The following is a 23,484-nucleotide window of genomic DNA, read 5'->3' as shown; positions in this document are numbered from 1 at the left end:
ATGCTTGGCGCAACAACTCATGGGCTTCTGGCTCTGGACTTGGAGTAATATGACAGACAAAATAATAGTGGCTCAATTCTTCCCTGGTGTATGCGATTGCTTTCGTTCCTTACAGCCTGGAACATTAAAAAGGACAGAAGGAATTTGTTCTTGTCAGTCAAAGCTCATGTCATGGTTCACTTGGCATATGAAGCTCTGATAAGTATTGTTGTGTATTTTTAAAGATATATATTCATTGAAAAACCATTTATATGCAATTTGCAGACACTTTTATCCAAAGCAACCTACAATGTATTCAAGGTACTGTATACATTGCATTAATGCATTCTTTGAGAATCAAACTCTTGATATTGGTGTTGCTAAAGTAGCACCGTTCCCTACTACAGGATGGCAATTTCAGTGTTATGCGTTTGTAAAAGATGTTTATGTTTAAGTTCAAGCCATGGAAAAAGTGATCATTTATCAAGTCCTTGGGATTTAGGTTCAGGGACTTGCATTAACACCCCTCCCCTGAGGACTTGCATGACAGAGAGTTTATATTTATCCTTTATTGTATGATTTGAGTCTTACTGCTTTACAGTATGTTGGCAGTGTTTTTTCTTGTTTGAAAGTCATGGGAGGCTTGAATTATTTTCCATGGAAACTTAATGGTGAAACAATAGGGTTTGCACATATAGGTGGTCAGGAATGTGACAGCTGCACTATGGGTAAATGTCTTTGTGAGGTGTGACTAAATGAGCTGGAGGCTGCTGTAGTGAACAGCTGGTACAGGAGACAATCTAAGTGAACATTCACAGACATGAGCGACACATTCTCTCTTTTTAACCTGCATATTTAATAAAATGCATATATATATATATATATATATATATATATATATATATATATATATATATATATATATATATATATATATATATATACAGTCATGGTCAGAATTATTGGCACCCTTGGTAGATATGATCAAAGAAGTCTGTGAAGATAAATCTGCATGGTTAATCAATGGTTTATTTATTTTTTAAATCACAAAAACCAAAAAATATATTTCTGATGTGCAGCAAAAGATAATTGAGCTTCACAAATTAGTGAAGTGGCTTTAAGAAAAGAGCTAGAGCAGTGAAAATTCCTATTACCACCATCAGGGCAATAATCAATCGCCAAAAAATGGAAGAGGACATGTGTCTGTATCGGCCTAACGCACAGTGAGGAGGAGAGTTTGAGTGGCTGAAGACTCTCCAAGGACCACAGCTAGAGAATTGCAGGAAACAGTTTTTGGGTCAGACAACCTAAAAAAAGTCAAACCAAACAGCTCCTACACCACATGTTGTTTGGGAGGGTTTCAAGAAAAAAAAATCAAGAAAACAAAATGCTCTCATCCAAAAACAATCTCCAGCATATTCCGGTTGTTAGACACGACTGGAGCTTAAAATGGGACTGGCTTCTATGGTTAGATAGATGTAGGGGTGTGCGATATGATGATTTTTGATCGTGTACAATAAAAATGTCTCCACAATTTGCTTTCAGAGTCAGAATGAGCTTTATTGACGGGTATATTTACACATACAAGGAATTTGTTTTCGTGACAGAAATTAGTTTTTTTGTGCTACAGCGCACATTCTATCAGCTGCAGTTCTAACGCCTCGGTCATATAGGCTAAGGCTACTGTACAATGCCACATGCATTCACAGCAGTGTTAATTCAGCGGCAGAGTTACTACGTGACAACTTAAACAGCAGCAGGAGTAAGGCATATAACCTAGCCTAATTAATTTCTTAATATTGTTTGCCAGAAACACCAGTCTATCAACTTGATCTGGATCAAGTGCAGCCCTCTTTTTATTTACAATGTTCCCCGCAGTGGAGAACACAAGTTCGGAGCGCACAGACATGCCAGACTACTAGCTATTATTCGCTTGATTTTGGACATGTTCGAATGCATATTTGAATATCGAATAAAAAGTGACAGCCCTAGTTTACATGTAGACTCAATTTGGTTATGTCTAAATTGAAAGTAAACAGTTGAGAAATTTTTTTTTACGTGCCTGTATATTAGATGCGTGTGGGTCTTAAAGGGACAGTTGGCCTATTAAACATGCAGCCTACTGTCAATACTGTCAAGGGGTAGATCACCCTAAAATTTAATTTCTTTCATTATTTAGTTACTGTCACATTGTCCAAAACCTGTGAAAGGCTTTATCTTTATAATACGGAAATTAGTAATTGCCTGTAATGCTCAGACAACTTGCAAAATGGTAAAACCAACATGACAAAGAATTGCTGAAAACGTGATATGATATTTTTTCCATATCGCCAACTCCTAGTTAGTAAAAAAATTGCTTTTTAGTAACAAACACTCAATGAAATATACCACCAACAATCAAGAATCTCACACACACACAAACACTATAATTTGCTGTTATACTCCATATAACTCCATATACAAGCCAGAAACTAAGCCTTTTTTTGCACAGGCCTATCTAAAGGGTTAATGGTCCCACCTAGTGATCAACTGTAAAAATAACAAATTTTACCTCTTCCCAAAAGGGAAAACCACAAACAATCAAGAATGCATGATTATATGGTGTCATGGCTTTGCAATAAAAAAATGTCGTTATAATGGAAGTCAATGGGGCAAAAACAGCCACCAACAATAAATGAGGGAGAAATTGTTTTTTTATCTAATGCTCCACAAAAACTAACAATGCATCAAAGCCAATCTTGTTACTAATCTTTGACATGCCCAAGACTGTGATAAAATGTAAAAAAAAAAAATCCAGTCCACAATCACTTTTTATATTGAAAATGTGTAATTTTGTGTTTTTTTTTTTTTTCAAAATCAGTGACATCATTTATGAACTTGGTAATTAAAGAGTTAAAATCTTGTATATTTTTTTTAAACATTTGGTAGTTTTGATCAGGACTGAGGTTGATTAATATATTTATGCCAAAAAATTAGAAGATTTATCTGATACATTTTTACAGCAGTTTAATTTAGTAGATGTTTTCATCCACGAACATAACGAAAGGGTAGTGAATTTGCCCGAAGTGTATTATGTTTTTGAAAATTGTCAAAGCATTTTCCCAAAATATGTGTCAAAATAAGATTTGTCACCCAAAATCATTCCATTAGCTGAAACACAAAAAGAGTTGTGGCCAAAATAAGACTCAACACCACCCCCTAGTGGACGAAAACGTTTCCAACAACGCATAAGGGTGAAGATTTACAAAATATAACTTCAACTTTTGAAGAATATGTATTATTCATATTTGTCATAGATAAAATCCTAAATCCGAAACATCTGGAAGTGTAGTCACACGTTTATGGAAAAGTGTGCCATTACACCATTACATCTTTCATGATGTACCCTGAAGATTTCACTATATGTTATAGTGAAAAAAGAGCTCAAGTGTTAATTCAGCCAGATTGATTTCAGTGAATCACTCATTAAAAATAGTCATTTCCTCATCAAAATGAACTAAGTAGATCCCACATAACAATCATTGGTTATTTTTATGATTAATACTAAATGCCATATGGCCTTCATGTTAAAACATTTTTAGCACAGTGTAGCAACCGGCACATAAATTGACTGTGCTTACTACTGTTACTGTAAAAGATCTTAGCTCATATTTTCATATTCTTGCTTTTATGCATAATTCACATTTGGAAAATGCTTTAGTGTTCACTTTGTATGCTGCAGCATGCAAAACATGTTGCACTGAATACATGTGAGCATCTTTTGTTTAATGAAGTAATCTCAATAATAGGATGTCTTTATGATGCATGTTCTGTCATGTGATATAGTGCTGGATAAATGTGTATAATGACCCATCTGTCCAGCAATTTACAACTCCACTTAAACTGTTTGTATTCAGCACTCTGAAAGGTTTGGTTAATGTTGTAACAAAAGCACTCTGCAGGGTGCCAGAGCACCTCGGCTCAATTATTTCCCCATTTGCTCATTAGAACACAAATATATTTAGCTAAAAGTCCCTTCCTATGGAACAATGCCTAACACATTAAGGAAAATATAGTGTTTGTTCAGAATTATGATCACGAAGAGCCGGTATGAATGAAGGTGCTAATGTAAAGGCCAAAGACAATCATTTATTAGAGTTTTAATAATTGTTATAATTTAGTGTGAATATAGTAGTGTCCACACCACAGCTATAACAACATAACATGCAGGAACAATATTGTTGGTATCACTTTCAGATTGTTTTTTTATTTATTTGTTTTATAAACAGAGGGTAAACAGGTGTGGATGCTAATATAGTTATCGTTATAGACTTATAGTTATATTTTAACAGTCGTCTTATTGTTAATGGGCCCTTAAATTAGAGAATGCTGCTGAACCATTGATTTTTTTTTTGGTGAAAATGTAAAAAAAAAATGAAGAAAAAATAAATGTGTTTGGAGTTTGGAAACTTTTACTTTACTGTGTTAATTAAAACATTGGTAGCACTTCATAGAGACAAATTCTCAATATTAACTAGTTGCTTATTTGCATGCCTGCTATTAACATATTGGCTGTTTATTAGTACTGTACTTATAAAGCACATATACCCAATACCTAAACTTAACTACCTAACTAACAATTAATAAGCATTTATTATGAGTTTATTGAATCAAAATTTGTACCTTTTATTTGTAATTGTTTGACCAAACATTGTAGACTTTAATTATATAACTAATATCATGGCCCCAAATATCAATTTTAGCTTTAAAATTAATACAAATTTTACACTGAACAGGCTCAACATCAGTAAATGGTAAATGATTTTAAAAGTTAAAAGGATTAGATTCAGGCTTGTTATTATTGCTAGAAAGTTCTCCTAAAGAAATGCCTTTTAACACAGATGCCCTCGCTCACTCTGCCCACATACTGTACGTGCTCTCATATAATTACCACATTTGCATTTTAGCTGCTGAAAAAAGATTCATGTGTTCCTGAATAGGAGTGAAATTGTTGCTGGTGTGAATCAGAGGGCTCTTCTCTTGTTGTGACCACTTTGCCATTGATTAAAGCTGATTCAAGTACTCCATACAGCACTTTAATCAAGGGTGAAATGAAAGGACTGCTGAAAAAGTTCCCAGTTCCTGTTGCAATGTTTTATTTAAGGTCATATTGAGTTCTCTATTTTTTTGCACAAGTGCATTGTATAAGTTAATCTAGGCTCATTGACAATTTGAATAATGTCTCTGTACCTAGTTTCTTGCAAAACTCGTTATTCCTTTATGATTGCAGAGGCAGATAATCGATTAATAGACTTATTTTCATGTCTTGCACAATACTATCTTATGACATCATGACACTTTTGCTGTGGTGCATGATTTGTAAACAAAACACATGAGCTCAAAGACTTATAGACACAAGCTAAAATGCCATGATTGCTTCAGCCAATGTGTTTTCATCTTAAAATGAAGTGCCTTTAACATTGTAAGGGTCTGTTTTAGTGAAGGTTGATTTCAAAACACGAAAGAGCATTAACCTTTTAGTGCCATTAAGCAGACATTTGACTTTAAAAGTGTCACATGCAAGAAGTACTGAAATGTAATCTTGCAAAATGCTGCTTTTAACCATGTAACCATTGATTGCTGTAAGTAATGTTGTCTTTGCATAATTCTGCTGTTATCTAACAGGAAGAGTGTGTGCACAGATATGCTTTATTACATAAAGGAAAGGAAATGTGTGCCTTTTCATTCCCCACAACAGGAGGAAGTGTTCTACATGTAGGGCCCTATGAAATTAAAATTCCATTTTAATTTTTGTAGACTCAAAGTCAAAGCCATGTGTGTTTATTCACCAAAGGGTTCTTGACCTGAAAAAGATTGAAGATAGATGCTCTTAATCCTCTATGATGGTTTATTAATCGCACCAAATCTTGAATCGGCAGCCTGCAGTAATACTGTAGATTAATGAATAGTTAAACCGGTTAAAAGTGATTCTATCACAGTCTTCATTTACAGTTTACTGCTCCTGTGAGGATGTGTGTAAACACACCCATGGGCTTGAATCTCCCTCAGCATGACAACGAGTATCCAACTGTGTGGTGCTGGTGTGATGCGGTTGTTATGGTGACCCCCCTCCCCACCCCCGCTCTTGTCCTGTATCTAAATCTTCACATCATCCTTTATCTTTCAGTTACTAAAAATAACAAAATCATTAATGACTCTGTCTAACAGATTTGCCACTTTCCACATATTCATCTAGGCTGCTGCTTTCAGATGACGGCTGACAATTTCCAAGGAATTTAATTTGAGCTAATTGAATTGTTTGCTCCTAATGAAGGAAAAAGAAATGGCCTCTATTTGTTGTAGGTTTTAAGATAACACTGTATGTTAACAAGGAAGGGGACTTGTATGACTTATCAGATAAGGATGAGGAATGTGAAAGAGTTTTGGCTCAGTGTTTTTATGCCTTGTAACAACGTCAACAGCCTATTAATGTATTAAGCAGCTCATTAAAAAAAGAACATTAATATCTATTAAATAAAACAAGTTAATTTGACTCAAATATGAATTAAAGTTCACTTAATGAAAAAAGTTATGTGAACTATTAAACAGTATAATCATGCTTTAGAGTGTGTAAGGAGATACGTTTTTGAAATTACATGTTATAAAATGTGTTTTTGCATATGATTAATTTAGAGGTGATCTGTTAGTGTTTTTTGTTATGTTGGGTCAAAGGGGGTTTCTGTTTTGTTGGAGGTTTGGGGATTACCTTTTTGTCAAGGAGAGCCTGTGATTAGGTCTAATGATATGATTATTTTTTGCTAACATAAAAAAATGTAATATGTATTATGTAAAAATTCATATTTTTAAACATATTTGGTTTAAGACGGTTCAAAATGAAAGGGTTAATTTGTTGGATTTTACCGTGGGTTAAAGCAAAATTTGGGTGAAAACTATAAATATGAATCCAAGCTCAGAAAACGACTTGTTTCAGATTTTGTCACATTATGATGTCATGGTGTGACAATAGTAGTCCTCCTCTGCAGAATCATGGCCTACTCCTTCATCTTCGTATATTTAGCCCCGCCCATTGTTACACATTATTGCAATGAAAATAGAGAGTGAAGAGCAATACAGGATCACTGGACTAAAAATGATCCTAGGAAAGAGCCTATTTATTTTCAACTATGTGGATGTCTCAGTAGAGCATTCTTTGTTTGTTTGATACATTACAGTGTACATTGTTACACATTCTTTGGTAAATCAGTCACAGTTTCGCTGCAGGTGTGTTGAGACCAGTTATTAAATTTTTTTATAAAAATTATATAAAAATTTGTTATTTAAATTGTGATTAAATTATAAATATGAAGGCTGGAGCTATCAATCACACAGTGCGAGTTAACGCAGTCTACACTGCATCGTGGATCTCTTATTTACATAATTTTTGCATTGTTATGATAAAAACATTTGTGAAAGTGCAAAAATCAAGATGAAATGATGAGATTGTTGCATTCATGCACTCAACTGTCTGTCATCAGCTACAATACTCAGTGCTGCAAACTTTCATTGATGGAGTACAGTAGATTTTAATATAATCAACATTTTTCATGATTAGTTTATCTCAACAGCTGTGATAGTAAAAATGCAGCAAACATTTCCACATGTAATACTTATTTCATATGCAAAGCCAATTCACAGGGCTAAAATCAGGATAGGAAATGTCTCTTTATTTCTAAATTAGAAGTGTAAATTACATGCATCTCAGGATACATTATGAAATAATAAAAAAATGCAGTTCATGACCAGTTTAATGGAATTTGTGTTTTTTTTTAATTGAGACGTGTTTAATTTGTGGTCTTATCTTTCAGGTAATTGCCTTTGTCTCCCTGTTTTTCATCCTGGTGTCCATCACTAACTTCTGCCTGGAGACCCATGAGGTCTTCAATGAACTTCGTAATGTCACATCTACAAATACTGAAAGCAACTCCACCATGACCTCCGTCATCTCGAAGATGGAGATGGAGCCCAAACCAGTGCTGACGTTGGTGGAGGGAATCTGCGTGGTGTGGTTTACCTTCGAGTTCCTGGTCCGTATCATATGTTGCCCAAACAAACTTCTCTTCATCAAGAACCAACTAAACATCATTGACTTTGTTGCCATCCTGCCCTACTATCTGGAGCTGAGTTTGGCCGGCGTCAAATCCGAAGCTGCCAAGGACGTCCTTGGCTTTCTGCGAGTGGTCCGTTTTGTGCGCATCCTACGGATCTTTAAGCTGACTCGACACTTTGTGGGTCTCAGGGTTCTCGGCCACACCTTGCGGGCGAGTGTGAATGAGTTCTGTCTGCTCATCATCTTTCTGGCGCTCGGGGTGCTCATCTTCGCCACCATGATCTACTACGCCGAACGTATTAGCGCAGATCCCCAAGACCCTAGTGGCTGCAACCACACGCATTTCAAGAGCATTCCCATCGGCTTCTGGTGGGCTGTGATCACAATGACAACAGTAGGCTATGGGGATATGTACCCTAAGACATGGCTGGGCATGATGGTCGGTGCATTATGTGCGTTAGCAGGTGTGCTTACCATTGCCATGCCAGTGCCCATTATCGTTAACAATTTTGGGATGTACTACTCATTGGCGATGGCCAAGCAGAAGTTGCCCAAGAAGAAGAAGAAGCACAACCCAAACCCACACATGGTGATGAACTCTGCCTCGTTTGGGAAGTCTGAAAGCAACTCACCAAGGAACAGCACACAAAGTGACACTTGCCCCCTTGCCGCGGAGGAGAACCTTGGAAGAAACCGCTCAGGTAGAACATGAGGATTTCAACGACAATAGTGTTTTCTGAGAGACAACAGTGAGATGAAGTCAGTTGCTTGATAAAATGAAGCTAAAGACCCATATGTCTATATGGGATTGTTTGCCCATTTAAATGTAGAATTATACTGGGAATAAACTTTGGGAATATCACAGTATTAAATATATGAATGTGGATCATATTTTACTCATATTATAACGAGCTTAAAAAAAAGATTCAAAAGTTCAAAGGTAAATTTTCCATTGATATTGACTTTGTTTTCAGTTTCAAGCATAAATCTAACAAAGGCTTATGCCAATTTGTGTTTATTTGCTGCAAGTGAATGGTCATGAACACTGACATCCATGTTTTTGTCTTGTTGTCAGATTCAAAGCAGAATGGTGATGCTACGGTAACTCTTTCTGAAGAGGAGAGCTGCAGTCTGACCCAGCCGCTCTCTCCGGGCGAGAGGTGGACGCTTCGATGCTCACGCAATAGAGACAAGCCCATGAAAGAGGCAACTTGTTTCCTGCTAAATTCTGGGGACTTTTCTTGTGGAGCTGAACCCACCATCCACACAGGTAAACAGGACTGCTATAGAGTTTGAATCTCACTGATAAATTCAGAAATGTAAAAATATGTTTTTTTTGGTTCCCAAATGTTGCTTCCTATGCCATCTCCACACAATTTTTTAAGTTAAAAACATAATTTTGGTACACTTCAAAGAGAGTTCCAAGAAAAGTGGTCCAAGTCATTTTTCAGTGTCTAAATTAATTAATCTGGCAAGGCGCCACAGTCTAGGAAATTAAAAGGAAACACTATATATATTTATTTATTGCAAAATGATCAATAATTAGGTCTTTTTTTGGATTTTTCTCACAACAAATAACCAAATTATCCTGCTTATTTTTTGGATAATTGGATATGAAGTATCGATTTGCATCAATGTTATTTTATCACATGAAAAACAAGAGTCAGTAGAGTGGACATGAGGAACATGAAACTGTTAAAGCTATACAGGAAATCATTCCAGTGTACAGTTTAAGAGTCTTTATAAAAACATTTGACCACAGAATGCCACAATTGACTTATCAGAAAAAGTATCCGGAGCACAGTAAAATAAATTTATTTTTTTGTCAGACATGTTATTCTGTAGCTGACATTTCAAAACTGGGAAAAATAGACTGATAACCGCACACAAAACAAGAGAGCATCACGACTTCTGCAAACCCAGCATCCTGCATTACTGGATGCTGTCACGTCAGACTTCGACTCAGCCTCGGCCCCCAAAAGCTCTGACAGGTTGCCTGCAGTCTATTTCTGGAGATAATCATTTGATCACGAGCTTCTTAAGCAAGCATTCCACCTTTTACATCCTAGAAGCCCCTCTCTCCGTTTGAAGGAGCAGAAGTGCTGCTAATGTAAAACAGGAGCTTATTATCACCTGTGACTGAACAAGACAGCTTATAGTTGGGAATAATCATCTGAAATCCGGTTCACTAATGAGTAAATTAATTAATATTTCCATAAATGAATAAATGAATAACTAAGTCCAGTGATCTCATCTAGTTTCTCATCTTTGTTTTGATTTCCCTCTATTTTTGGAAAATTCAAACAGAGGTCGTCTAAGCCCTTCAGACATTCTGTGACGGTTGATTTGTCATTTGTGTAAAAAACCGTGCAATTTTCCTCGCTGATGTGGAGACCGAGATGCACTCTGGGAATCAATGAGGGGCAGAGCGACAGCAGCTGTGGTCCTGTCAAACAAACAGTGATTACAGGCAATAATTCCTTCACCAGACAGCAAAGATGCTCCATCTTTGGAAATGTCATCGCTGATGTTAAAAATAAATATGTGCGAATGATCCATAGATCAGAAACCTGTGGCATTTCCTCTGTTTGTTTATTTGCGGTGTGACACAACAATGATGCCAAACACAGATAATAATATATAAATGAAGGTTGTTTTTTTGTACCACACTGGTAAAATTAAACTTAAAGGGTTAGTTCACCCAAAAATGAAAATTATGTCATTAATAATATTTTTTCAGTAATGGGGTAATCTAACTAATTACTTTTCCCGTCGTTATAACGCCATTAACATTACTGGACGTTAAATGCGGTGCGTTACTATGCATTGATTTAATAAACGTTGTAATCCGAACGCACCCCTGTCTCACACAGCGACTGAGGAGGTGGGTTAATAAAAAGATAAGCGATTATGATTGGCTAAGGCAGAGTCATGTGTTTCATTGTAGCCATTCAGAGCCAGTGTTTTTACGCCAGTGGCGCCAAACATGCACACATGCGCGAACACGGGCGCACCCTAGCACGCAACAGCTACACAAAGATTTGCAGCAGAGATGGCGAGTCAGGAGCAATCCGATGAAAAGTTGGCATTTTCAAGGTGGAGATATAAGCACTACTTTAAATTCATTGTGGTCAAAGGCAAGAACTTGCATGTAATGTGTACATGTCATGTGATACACACGCATCTACAAAGCTAGTGGCTTTAGTAGTTATGTACGAACACCTGTCTGTTCTACTCATTTTAACTGACTTGTGAAAACTGCAAAACTGCAAAAAAAAAAAAAAAAACTTGACATATAGCACCTTTTTTTTTTTTTTATACAGCAACGCAAATAGTTACTTCCCTTGGTAAGGAATTACTTTTATTATAGAGTAATTCAGTTACTAATTCGGTTACTTTTTGGAACAAGTAGTGAGTAACTGTAACCAGTGGCGGCTCCAGACAATTTTGATTGGGGGGGCAATGGGGGGGTCCTGGTCTTTTCAAGGGGGGTCTCATGAAAACCAACAAAAAATACAGTGGACATGGCTAATAACTGCATATTTCTGCTACTAAACAACAAAAACACCTTTGCAATGTAAACAAATGACAGGCTACATTTGTTAATCATATCCTTCACACTGCACTTTCATGTCAGGTATATTATGCATTTTTATTGACATTGATATTTTTACATTTATTTCCAGATAGATATTATTGAGTTTACAGGCTAAAGTGGTCTTGCTGTTGTAAACACTGTTGCTTTTGTAGAAAAAATATTTGCATCACATTTAAAATATAATTATATTTTAATTCATTTCTGAATTGTTTTTATTTTTATAATGATAATTCAGAGAATGAGAAAATCTGAATAAGCCTTACCAGTGTTGTGATAATTATTTTTACGTGTTAAAAATAAATAAGTACTGTAATATAATAAAAGTTTATTCAAATAACATAAAAAAGACCAGACCCCTCGATGCCTGTGAAACTTTTCTCCCTCAAACAGCACGCTAGTGTTACTTCTACACTACAGGCTACACACAGCAATATAAACAACGTATCTGCATGTTCTCACATCACATCGTTCTTGTAAAATAATAATAAGTAAATAAACACCAAAATCACTTCGCTGAGAATGAAACACCACTTACCAGCTGCCACGATGTTGAAAATATCCTCTAGCAATTAAAAAATGCGCGTGCAGCATGAGGAATCTTCCCGGTTGGATGAGGTCGTAGTCAGGTGAACTGTCATCATGTTGGTCATTTTATTTACGGCTAAATTATTATTAATAAATTGTACTAATATTATGATTGGGCGTGGGCAGGCATTCACAAAAGTTTATGTTATTACAAAAAAAATTGAGGAAATTTTGCTTTGACAAAAGGGCACTTAAGGGGCAAAGGAGCAGGTGCTCAAGTGAACCGGTTCTTTCGGACAATTCGATCAAATAAACCAGCTGAACAAAAAATGGTTCACCGGTTCTTTTGCGCTCGATGTAATGCCGTCATTGGCGATGATTGCCCTTCATTCAAGCCTTTGGTTTACCCGCGCTTATAACATTAGCAAAGAATCAGTTCAGAATCAATCACCAAAAGAATCAGTTCGGTTCAGATGCGCTCTTTGTTAGAGGTGTGCGATACCGCTAGATTTGGTATCGATCCGATACCAAGTAAATACAGGGCCAGTATCGCCGATACCGATACCAATACCAATACTTTTTAATAATTAAGGTGGATGCGTCTTCAACCTAAATCTAAATGAATTTTCATGACTTTTAATTTGTTTTTGTGATTTGCATTTCGGGTTATTAATCAGTACTACAAAAGCTTTTGTTCAGAAACAACTTTTGGTTACTTCTGTTTTTTTTTTTTAAATAAACAAAGTTACAAAATGATTACTTCACAAATATATATAAAAAAAAGTAAAAACAAATTCTCTTTTCAAGTAGCATGTTAATAAAAAAAATGTTTCTCCTCTTTAGTGCACTTCTTTTCAGGATTTTTTTTTCTTAAACAAAGTCATAAAGTTTTACTTCACAATGTAAAACAAATTCTCCTTGTACAAAATTCCTGAAGCTGACATCTTCCACTATGGAAAGAGGCTGCAGGTCCTTCACAATCATTTCTGATAGGCGCCTTGTAATATCCACTGCTCTTGGAGAATCAGCTATTGATAAAATAATAAATAATAAAAATAATTAAGTCTGGTGCACATCACTATGTGTAGTTTAAATATAGAAACTAGTATCCCTTTCACAGCTGACACAAAAAGGGTAGATCGGCCTGAAAATACAGCCATACAACGCTCCTCTTTCTCTCCGCCTCTGACTGACTGCTGTTAGAAATGCGCGGCTGAGCGGTGCGCGCGCCTGACTGCTGGTGGTAGCGCTAGTGGTGAGTCACGTGACGGTACAACACAGGAGAGGGGCGGAGAGCAGTGTCGAGCACGAGCAGCACTCTTGAGAGCTTGCTCTGCTCTGTGACAGTAGCAGTATTTTGATAAACACGGCCAGGTCGCAAAACGAGAGAAACTGAAACTTAAGTATCGATATTTTCCCGTTGGTATCGATCAATACCGATACCAACGTTGGTATCGATCTTATCGATATTAGTATCGATCTGCCCACCTCTACTCTTTGTCAGTCTGCTTCGCGCTGAATCACGCATGCGCAGTTATCATCAGCTCATCGGTTCTCGAATCGGACGCGTCCGACAGAAACGGTTCTCGGTTCAGTGTATGAATAAATGTCGAAATAATTATTATTTATTATTGTTCTGCGTAGTTTGAAGAGAAACATTTTTGGATCTTTATCCCGAATATATATATTTTTTAATCAGGAAGAGGCTGGGGGGTCAAATGGGGGGTCAAGGCATTTTTTGGCAGGGTCTTGAGACCCCCCAAGACCCCCCCTGGCGCCGCCGGTGACTGTAACTAATTACTTTTTTAAAGTAACGTTCCCAACAGTGTTAATAACTCATTTCAAACGTGGATTAATGTGGATTAATGCTTATTGGAAACGAGAACCGTTTCAAACAATTCAGTTCGATTTGGTGAACTGGTTCAAGAAGAACCGGTTAAATCGAATGATTCGTTCGCAATCCGGACATCACTACACTTCAGTGTTGTGAACTCGCTCACTACAGACACGGAAGAGAAGACAATGCTGAATAAAGTCATAGTTTTTGTTATTTTTGGACCACAATTTATTTTTGATGCTTCAGCAAATTCTAACTGACCCTCTGATGTCACATTGACTACTTTGATGATGTTTTTCTTACCTTTCTAGACATCAATGGAGGGAGCTTCAATGGAGGGACTGAGAGCTCTCGGACTAAATCTAAAATATCCTAAACTGTTTATCCAAAGATAAACGGAGGTCTCGCTGGTTTGGAACGACATAATTTTCATTTTTGGGTGAAATAACCCTTTAATTCAAATTTTGTTGTCATCGAAAACAAGTCTAAATATCTTATTTTCCAAATTCAGTTATCTTGTCTTATTTATTTAGCATATTTCGATTTTTCACTGGAAAATTAAAAGAAAACAAGATTTTTTTTTTGCAGTAAGGCAGAGTCTCCTTGGTTACTGTCTTCTCTCATAAATTCTTTTTTTAAGCCAACTTTTTTCTTGATTTGTGTTTAATTATGTGGCGAGCCAGTCATCCAGCACTGAAAGGCATCATCTGCAGCAGTCCTGAGTTACGGATCTGCTTCTGGTCCCGAAAGGCAACTCAACTTAATTGCTGCTAATAGGTTTCCATTAGCAACATGGACAGACCCCAAGGCTTTCCCATTCTCTGGGTTCACTGCTGGGCCTCTGAAAGGCCACAAGTCTTCTCGTTTTAATAGGCAGGAATCTTTCTCTGTAGATAAATGTGCAATGCTGGGTTGTAATGTTTTGATTGATTCAGTGATCCAAATCCCACTACATGTCATTGTAACATTGTCTTTACATTTCAAAGTTAAAATAGTATAAAAGTCTTAATAAGACTTCAATTTTGTTCCATAAATTTACTAATGCCCCTCATTGAAATAGTAAGTTTGATTCAACTTGTTTTCTCTCTGTGTCTTTGTTTCAGAGAGCTGTAAAGATGCGCTCACATCCCCAGCAAACTACACTCAAGCAGAAGTCACTACCCTGACCTGAGGGGGCTTTGTCCTGATGGGACGGGTGGGTCACTCATTCGGGATGCTCACCAATCTCTCGTCTTCTCATCAGTCATGCATCGTATTTCTCAGTCAAGAATATTTCTAGTCATGTCATCATGTATTTCTGTCCATTTGAAATGCTGCCAGGCATGTTTTTGCATGAGAGAGCATAAGTACTTTTGGTCAAAATGTAACTGTAATATATTTTTGGTAACACTTTCCAAAAAGGTGTCATTTGTTAACATAAGTTAATGTATTAACTAACATGAACAAACATTGAACAATTAAATATACTGTATATAAAGCTTTGTTAATGAGAAAAATACAGTTTTTTATTGTTTGCTCATGGTAGTTCATAGTGCATTAACTATTGTTAACAAACAAAGGATTAGATTTTAATAATGCATTAGTGAATGCTGAAATTAACTATGATTAATAAATGCTGTAGAAGTATCGTTCTTTTGTAGTTCATGTTAACTAATGTAGTTTATTAATAAACCTTATTGTAAAGTGTTACCACTTTTTTACAGTATTTGGGACACCGAAAATCTTAAAGTAATGATGTCGTTTAAGTCCTCATTAGATCAAATTAGAATCATTTTGAAGCCATTAAAATGCTAGTTTATTCCTAAGACTTAAGACTAGACTTTTTTTTAAAAGGTCAAACCCTTTAATATGTCCTTCTACAACTTCATATTTCATTGAGGAAATAGGTTTAAAGTCTTCTCTCCTCATCAAATCTGCCTCTATTTGATCAAAAGTACAGTAAACATAAAATACGGAAACACTATCCCTAGTCAAACAAGTAATTTTACATAAAGTACATAAATATGTGTATTTGTAGTATACTTAGAATTAAATAAATGTTTTTGTTTTGTTTTGTTTTTCACTAGGGATGACAATAAAAAAAAATTGTTTTCTATTTTAATATACACCTAATATATCTAACATTTCCTTTACTGTGACTTTTGATCGATGAAGTTTGTCCTTAAAGCGTTAAAGTATTTAAAAAAAACCCTCCAAACTTATGAAACAACAGTGCATATGAAGATCTGTAAAGCATTTCTCTCCGCATGATTCTCAGCTTGTCTTTATTTGGACAAAAGCAGAAAGTGGCTTGTGTCTGTACAGTATCGTTCCAGAGATTACAGGCCAGTTAACATGATGCTAACCCTTATATAAGAAAGGCCCATTTATCACTGTACAAAAAACTGCTGAACAGGGATCTTCAAGAACAGTTTTCCAAAAGTATTTTAATTAAAAACGCCAGAGGGAAATACAGTTTCAGTTTTTCCTATAAAGAAAAGATTTTCAACAAAGCACAGTGGCAGCTGAATGCTTTCGTAACCATCGTTTTCTGTAACCAACAACATGAAGTCCTGCATCTGTCCTGCATCTGAAATCATCAGCCCTTTATATTCATAACATCTCTGGTTGAGATGGGACCAAACTCAGAAATCTTTGTTCTGCAACGTTAGTTCACTGTAATTGAACCTTCTTTTGCAAGTACACGCTGTATTACCTGTCCAAGTTGTGCCTACTGTCCTGTAATACTACTAATAATTCTACTAATAATAATACAAAAAAAAAACAACAACTTTAAAATATTTTGTTGTTAAGAGGCTCATATTGTTGAGATGTCAATCATGTTTGCACACACACACACACACACACACAGATAAACTTCTGCGAGATTTTTTCCAGCTTGTTGTCTGCCATAGTTGCCTTATGTTTCATAACAACAGAGTTCAAGTGCAACACCATGCTATTTAGATCAGAAAATGTAAATATCAGTACTACTGTATGTAGCAGAGTATCATTATCTAGCAAGAAGATGCATTCACTGTCTAGTTATACAGATTGTTTTCATAATGGTCCAGCAGTATCTGCCTTTAGCCAGTAAACGTGAGTATGTTTGTGTGTTTCAGGGATGATGTAACATGCTAACAATGAGGCTCTTATACTAATAGATGATATGGTATACTGAAAAAAAGGTACAAAAGCACTGGGGCAGTACTTAAAAGAAAAAAAAGGTAAACCTCTGTACCCTATTTACCACTAAAGAGCTCGTTTTAATATCTTAAAAGTACATATTAGTACCTGAAGTGTACATGGTTGTGCCTAAATTGTACATTTTGTTACCTTTTAAAAAGGTACCACCCCAGTGACAACTTTTGTGCCTTTTTTTCTGAGCATGTACAGCATTGTAACTTTTGGATGAACATGTACTATGTTATATGTCTAAAGCAGCTCATATCTTGTATTTTGTAGGCATGTGTGTCCATGCATTTCTGCAGGAATACAAATAAAATCAAATTATTGAACTGAGGTTTGCGCTGCTTTTTCTCAAGCGCTGTCGCATCCGTAAGGCTGATGTCTGAGATGCAGCTGTATGTTTTGGAACGCAGTCATTGTTGTGTATTTGATTTGAGAAGGCGAGCCAAAGCCTCAGCACGTCTGTCTGATTGCAGACCTGAGCTTTTACAGTTTTAGACAAGAGCAGAATACACATCCATCTCCATGGCGACTGTTAATTAGCGTTTAGCTCCTTCCTTCTCTAAATGCATCATTCTCTTTCTCTCACTCTCTTTTTCATTTCTGAGTTCTTCTTGTTTCTTTCCATACCACACCACTTTAAAAGTGGAAAAAAATGCAATTAAGGGGCTACTTCTACATGATCTGACCCTTAAAATGACTTTTTAAAGTTAAGTCCTATATTATATTTTAGATGATATTACATTGTATTATGTTATATAAAATTTTGCATCAAATAAAAAATTATATTTAGATATAATGCCATTAAGCACACTTTTGAGTTACCTAACAACCTCTATAACAGCTCATATCTTTCACTGTAGTTGCAAAAGTGCTATAATATAATATATAATATCTTTTTTTTTTCTTAAAACCAGTTTTAGATCTTATGCTACAGAGCAAACTTTTAAGTTAAAGAACAACTTATAATTCTTTGACAACTAATATACTGTAGAAAAAAATAATTACATGGCATTTTATTTTATTTGCATTTTTTATTTTTATTTATTTGATGTATTATTTTGCAGTGATGAGAATAGTAATATATGTGCTTTTTTTTTTTTTTTGCTTTTTTTTTAAACATTTGACTCAAAAGACCACATTTATCCTCATGTTAAGATTGCTGGATGAATGAAAGAAATGGCCACCAGGATCTGTTCCCAACTGCCTGATACATGTACTTGTTGATTTCTACCCACAGTAAATATGTTCCAGCTACTGTAATCCCACACAGCTGTTATATTCACATTCTTTTTTAGAATCCATCAGCTGAAAGGAGTATCAGAAGCACAGGAAGTGTGCCGCAGTGAATGATTTAATAGTCTAACATGCTCTGAATAATCTCAGTGTGTCTGAGGCTTGGATGGAGTGACACACAGAAGCTTTCACGAAGGGAAAGGGGTGGCAGCATTTCATTTGTTCTTTCATCCACTCTCACTCCAATTAATTCCATTGTATTTCCCTCTCCTTTGTTGTCTTTTTGTATTCTTTTCTTTTTTTTTTTTTTTGCCCCATAAAATGAGTTGTCATGGCAATGTTGAGCGCAGTTACCATGGAGAGCTGCTCATCTGCCACTTCAGCCGGGTCGCAGAAGTGGCCAGTTAGAAAATAAAATAAAAAGCAGAAAGGGAACATGCATAAGAGACCTGTTGGTTTCTGGCTGGGCCTGATTGAGCATTTGGCTTCCCTGGTAACAAATATTTGTTATTGAGAGTAACAGCTGTGACAGACATTCTGTTCTGAGGACTTGTGACCCACAGAAATGTTCAGTTTCTACATAAAACAGAATGTCATAGTGATGTAGACATTTCATGTCATGCTGTAAAAGGTAAAAATAAGCCTGTTTTTACTTACAAAGTAAAGTCAAATCAGAGGTAAAATAATGTTGTAAATTATATTTATGAATGTCCTTATCAGATACATAAAAAGATGACATCTTAATGGTGCAGTGGCTGAAATTATACATTAGGGAAAAAGAAAATGACCAAATAACCTTTAGGAATGAGGCTGCTGTTCTAAATATCAGTCAATAAGTGACATCAGAAAAGAGGAAAACCAAAAGCTTATGACCTGGAAAAGCCATATTGTTTCATCTTGAATCCATTATGTTCTTAATATCTCCAGTGCGCTCTCACAGACTGATATCGCTCACCCACTTTGTTTTACCCCCAGCTCTGCTGATAAAAGAGGTGCCATGATGGAGTTGTCATGGTTACAGCGCTCTCGGGTGTCTCCACACACACCCCCCACCCCCCTTCCTGTTCATCATCTTCTCAACACTGGAAACGGCGAGACGGGTTTAGGTCATTATCCCTAAGATTCATGCCGTCTATGGACAGGTCCTTCTATTTCTTCCAACAGTCCATTCGTCTTCTCTTAGCCGAGAAGTCTTTCCATTTTTGGAGACTGAGAGGTCGCTCTCTAATTTAAGCTTCAGGATTTTTATTTTTTTTGTATAGTGGAGACTGGAAAATGTGTTTGATTATATTTACCTCTAATGTACTAGGATGTCTTATTGAATTTGAACATTTCAATTAAAGGAATAGTTCACCCTAGTTCCATAACATTGCATCTCCTGCTCAATAAACAATCCTCGTCAGTAGTAAATGGGTGAAAGATTTAGAAATCCTTCCTTGAAAACACACTGTTCTTGAAAGTTTCCTGTTCACCTTTGTGTATCTTTCCTGTCAGAGCTCTGTTTGAGACCCATGTGGTCAACCTTCACCTTGACAGAGCCATGATATCCAAGTTTAGCATGATGCTAAACTTTCTATTATGAGGCACAAGACAAGCAAACAAATGTTTACATATCTTAATCAACAGTCAACAACAAAAACAATAATAAACCACCAAAATGCTGTTGATCCAGTCAGATTAAATCTGTCAATACTACATTAATAATACATCATGACTGCAGAGGTATTTCATTTATTTTGATAGGAACAATTTTTTTCTGCAAAGATAACTTTCTTAGAAAATGATACGAAACAGGAAAGTGCTATACTGTTTAGTCTTTCTCCTCCCGCAGGCTTTAGTCCTGTCAGATGGTCAGATTGAATCTTTGCTAATAAGGACTTTCAAGCTAGTTTTATTTATTTATTTATTTATTTACATATTGAACCCAGTATCCAAGGAAACCAAATACCTGCAGGCATGAACCTTTCTTTAAATCAACAGTCAAGAGAAGGCACATTTCGAAAGTTTCATTCTGTGTAAACACTTTTTCTCAAGCATTAATCACAGTCTGTAGAAAGGAATGCATGCGGTTGTAGGACCATCTGATAACCAGTTGACTTGTTTCTTTGAATGAAGATAAATGCTTTAAGAGGAATGGCCATTTATCTGTTGAAGAGTCAAAAGCTTCTGCATTAAGAGGCTTTTATCACCATGAAGTGGACAGATATGAAGCCATTAGGACTGACACATTCGACATCCACCATCACTTACAAACGCTCAATCTGGATGGAGTTTTACTGGCAGTAAACCAATAGAAACAAAGAAGCCATTACTATGCATTTTAAATGTCCACTCTCATAAATGTGTGGTCCCAAAGCATTAATATTAATCTTGTTTGCAGTAATGCACACATTAACCCCTCTATTTCTAGCTCTTGTTCTAGGAGTGTGCTGAAACGAGTTGCACTGGCTGGGTGAGATAAGATCACTTCTAAAAGTTTGATTCCAAGCCTTCAGTTTTTCATATACTGTATGATTTCTGTTAAAGAGGAGAGGAAAAAGTCACCTCACTTTAAAATCAATGTGAAAGCGGTTAAGACCTTGTTACTGTAATTATCCAATCAGTGGGCGCTTTAATCCACAGCCCATTAGCACAGGCACAAGAGAGCGCTTGCAATGGCTTCACACTGATGAGGATGTGTGCTGTTAAAACTGACACACACCTAGGCTCACACACTTTCATACAGACTCCTACACATGCACAAAATAAATACATTTTTGAGTTCATATGGAAATCTTCGTTTGACTGCAGAAAGTGCAAATGTCAATATGAGCACTGACTTTGCTGGGATCTTTTCAAACTTCCAAGAAGACAAATGTGAGGTTATATGAGCCTGAAGTGCTGGATATAATGTTTGCATATGGGCTGCCCAATTCACCACACTGTGATCAGGTGAGATATTTTTGTATTATTTTCATAAGTTATTTTATATGCCTAATGTGATTGTAAATTGTATGTAGTCTACACATCAAGCCTTAAGGGTCTAAAAACTAAAAAATAAAATCTATACTAACAGTAACTGTTAACAATAAAATAAATTTATTTTTCTTACCTTCTTGATAAAATGAGATTTTGCAGCAGCTTTACAGTACCGATGCAAGTTCTGCTGTAAAGCATCTGTTGCAAGTACATTATTCAGCCTCACTTGGTAGTTCAGTTTAGTTCATTATGTGAAGTCTATAAAGTGTTCTAAAACAAGTTTAGCGTTTCGTAGCTGCAGCTTTAAAGAGAATATTGTTGTCAATCAGCTCAAGTTCAGAGTTGATTCAGTTCAATAATATTGATGTTGTAAAATTCAAGTTTGATCTATTTGATAATCTATAAAGCAGAAGACATTGTTCAGCTCAGTTCAATTCAAGTTTTGTTCTCATCTAGTGTCAGTGCATCAAATTGACTGTATTACTGAATGTCTGAAAACATTTTTTTTTTTTTTTTTTTGCTTCTGAAGTATTTTGTTTTAATAGCCTACAGATAGTTCAAGATGAACAAGAAGACCTTTGGCATGAAAATGAGTCCTTTACCTTACTTCAGCTCAGCTGTGGTTTTCGTCTTTGTCAAAGTGAGTTCAGAAAAGCATGAAATGTTTCTGGATGTCATCTTGCCCTTATTACTCTGGTTTAAAAACACCGGTTTAAAGGGTTCGTGGCACACAGCAGACACTCATTCAGATCACCCTGTCAATGGAGAGTGGAAGAGAGGTGCTGGATTGTGATGGCCCATGGTCTCAATAATCACCTTTGATTAAATGCCTTAATGTAGTTTCATGAACAAATGTGAGGAACAATACAAAAAAAAAAGTCTTATTGCAAAGCAGGACCCTTGAGGTATGATTGATTTTGGGCATTTTAAAGTCAAGTCAAGATGTATTTCTATAGCACATTTAAAAGCAACAGAGTTGTGCCAAAGTGCTGTACAACAACATTTTGGGGAGGTTTATTTTCTTTAGTTGCATGTAGGCCAACCGTTAAATCATTTTGTGAGCTTTTTGGGGGGTTGTATCAAATTCTTTTGACTCCATAACATTTCTACTGTGTAAAGAGTGTTTAAGTGAGGAACTTTTCTACAGTGGTAGAAAGGTTCATGATAAATTATGAATATCTGGATTAATATCAGTGTGTGATTAAGCATTATCAAGCTATACCTTTCAAGCTGTCCTTTTCTGATGAAACCCATAGTTACAGACTGCTCAGTGCTGCACAAGTATGAAAGATAAAAGATACCTAACAGGAATATACTTTATTATTTTATATATATAAAAAAAAAATTCCGCATAAATATTTGAGCAGTCTGCAAGAATGAGTTTCATCAGAAAAGCAGAAATGAAATCAGCACAGAAAGCAGAAAAGGACCACAATAGGATTTTTTTTTTTAATATGCTGGATCAGTATTGTTCTACTTGGACAGAAGTTGAGTCCTATTTTTGTTTGTCATAGCTAGCACCAGATAGTCTCTCTCTGTGTCTGACACTGTCTGTGAGAGTGTGAAAAATACGGAGGAGTGTGAGGTGTAAGCGTGCAGGTGCAGGAAACGTGTCGTTTGCACACATTCTTGGCTCAGGCCTCTTTTCACAATGACTCAACCCAAGATCATCACTCCACTGGGATGAGGAAAACAATGGCCCAGCGGTCTCCTCACTCCTCTTCTAGCTCGCTTACGCTGGAAAACAGAGACAAACTGGGATAAAGCACTCGTCTTCCTGATTCACCTGCTGCCTTGTTTCACTTATTCTTTTACTTAGTTTTTTCCTGTTTTCTACAAACATAAGTCAGCACAACATTGTCTTCAACATTGATGAGAAACAAAAAGAAGTAATTTAAGCACCAGATCAGGATATTTATTTATTTTTTACTGAAGATTCATATGACATTGAAGACTGGACTAGTCATTTTTGCTTAAGACAGACAGATGATGTTTTAAAATGTACTACAAACCAGACAAACCACAAATATGGATGGAGAGATGTAATTTAGAAATATATTCTCTTGAAACAAGTCACAGTATCTTACGCAATTTTGC

At 36.1% G+C, this 23,484-nt stretch overlaps 2 protein-coding genes across 2 annotated transcripts in view; both read left to right on the top strand.

Annotated features, from left to right (window-relative positions):
- LOC113107565 (S-adenosylhomocysteine hydrolase-like protein 1) overlaps window positions 1–737 on the top strand; it is a 38,866-nt gene extending 38,129 nt beyond the window's left edge. Inside the window, exon 19 of the transcript XR_003292681.1 lies at window positions 725–737. The gene's annotated coding sequence lies outside the window, so the exon portion shown is untranslated. The remainder of the gene's footprint in view (window positions 1–724) is intronic.
- Window positions 1–17,525, top strand: part of LOC113107564 (potassium voltage-gated channel subfamily C member 1-like) — a 29,677-nt gene extending 12,152 nt beyond the window's left edge. Inside the window, exons 2-4 of the mRNA XM_026270162.1 lie at window positions 7,824–8,766; window positions 9,141–9,335; window positions 15,129–17,525. Of these exons, the coding sequence (XP_026125947.1) occupies window positions 7,824–8,766; window positions 9,141–9,335; window positions 15,129–15,196 (1,206 nt within the window). The 3' untranslated portion in view covers window positions 15,197–17,525. The remainder of the gene's footprint in view (window positions 1–7,823; window positions 8,767–9,140; window positions 9,336–15,128) is intronic.
- Window positions 17,526–23,484: the final 5,959 nt, after the last annotated feature.

This window comes from Carassius auratus, chromosome 8 (assembly GCF_003368295.1).
Source record: "Carassius auratus strain Wakin chromosome 8, ASM336829v1, whole genome shotgun sequence".
NCBI lineage: Eukaryota > Metazoa > Chordata > Actinopteri > Cypriniformes > Cyprinidae > Carassius > Carassius auratus.
This window is presented reverse-complemented; position numbering and strand designations above follow the sequence as displayed.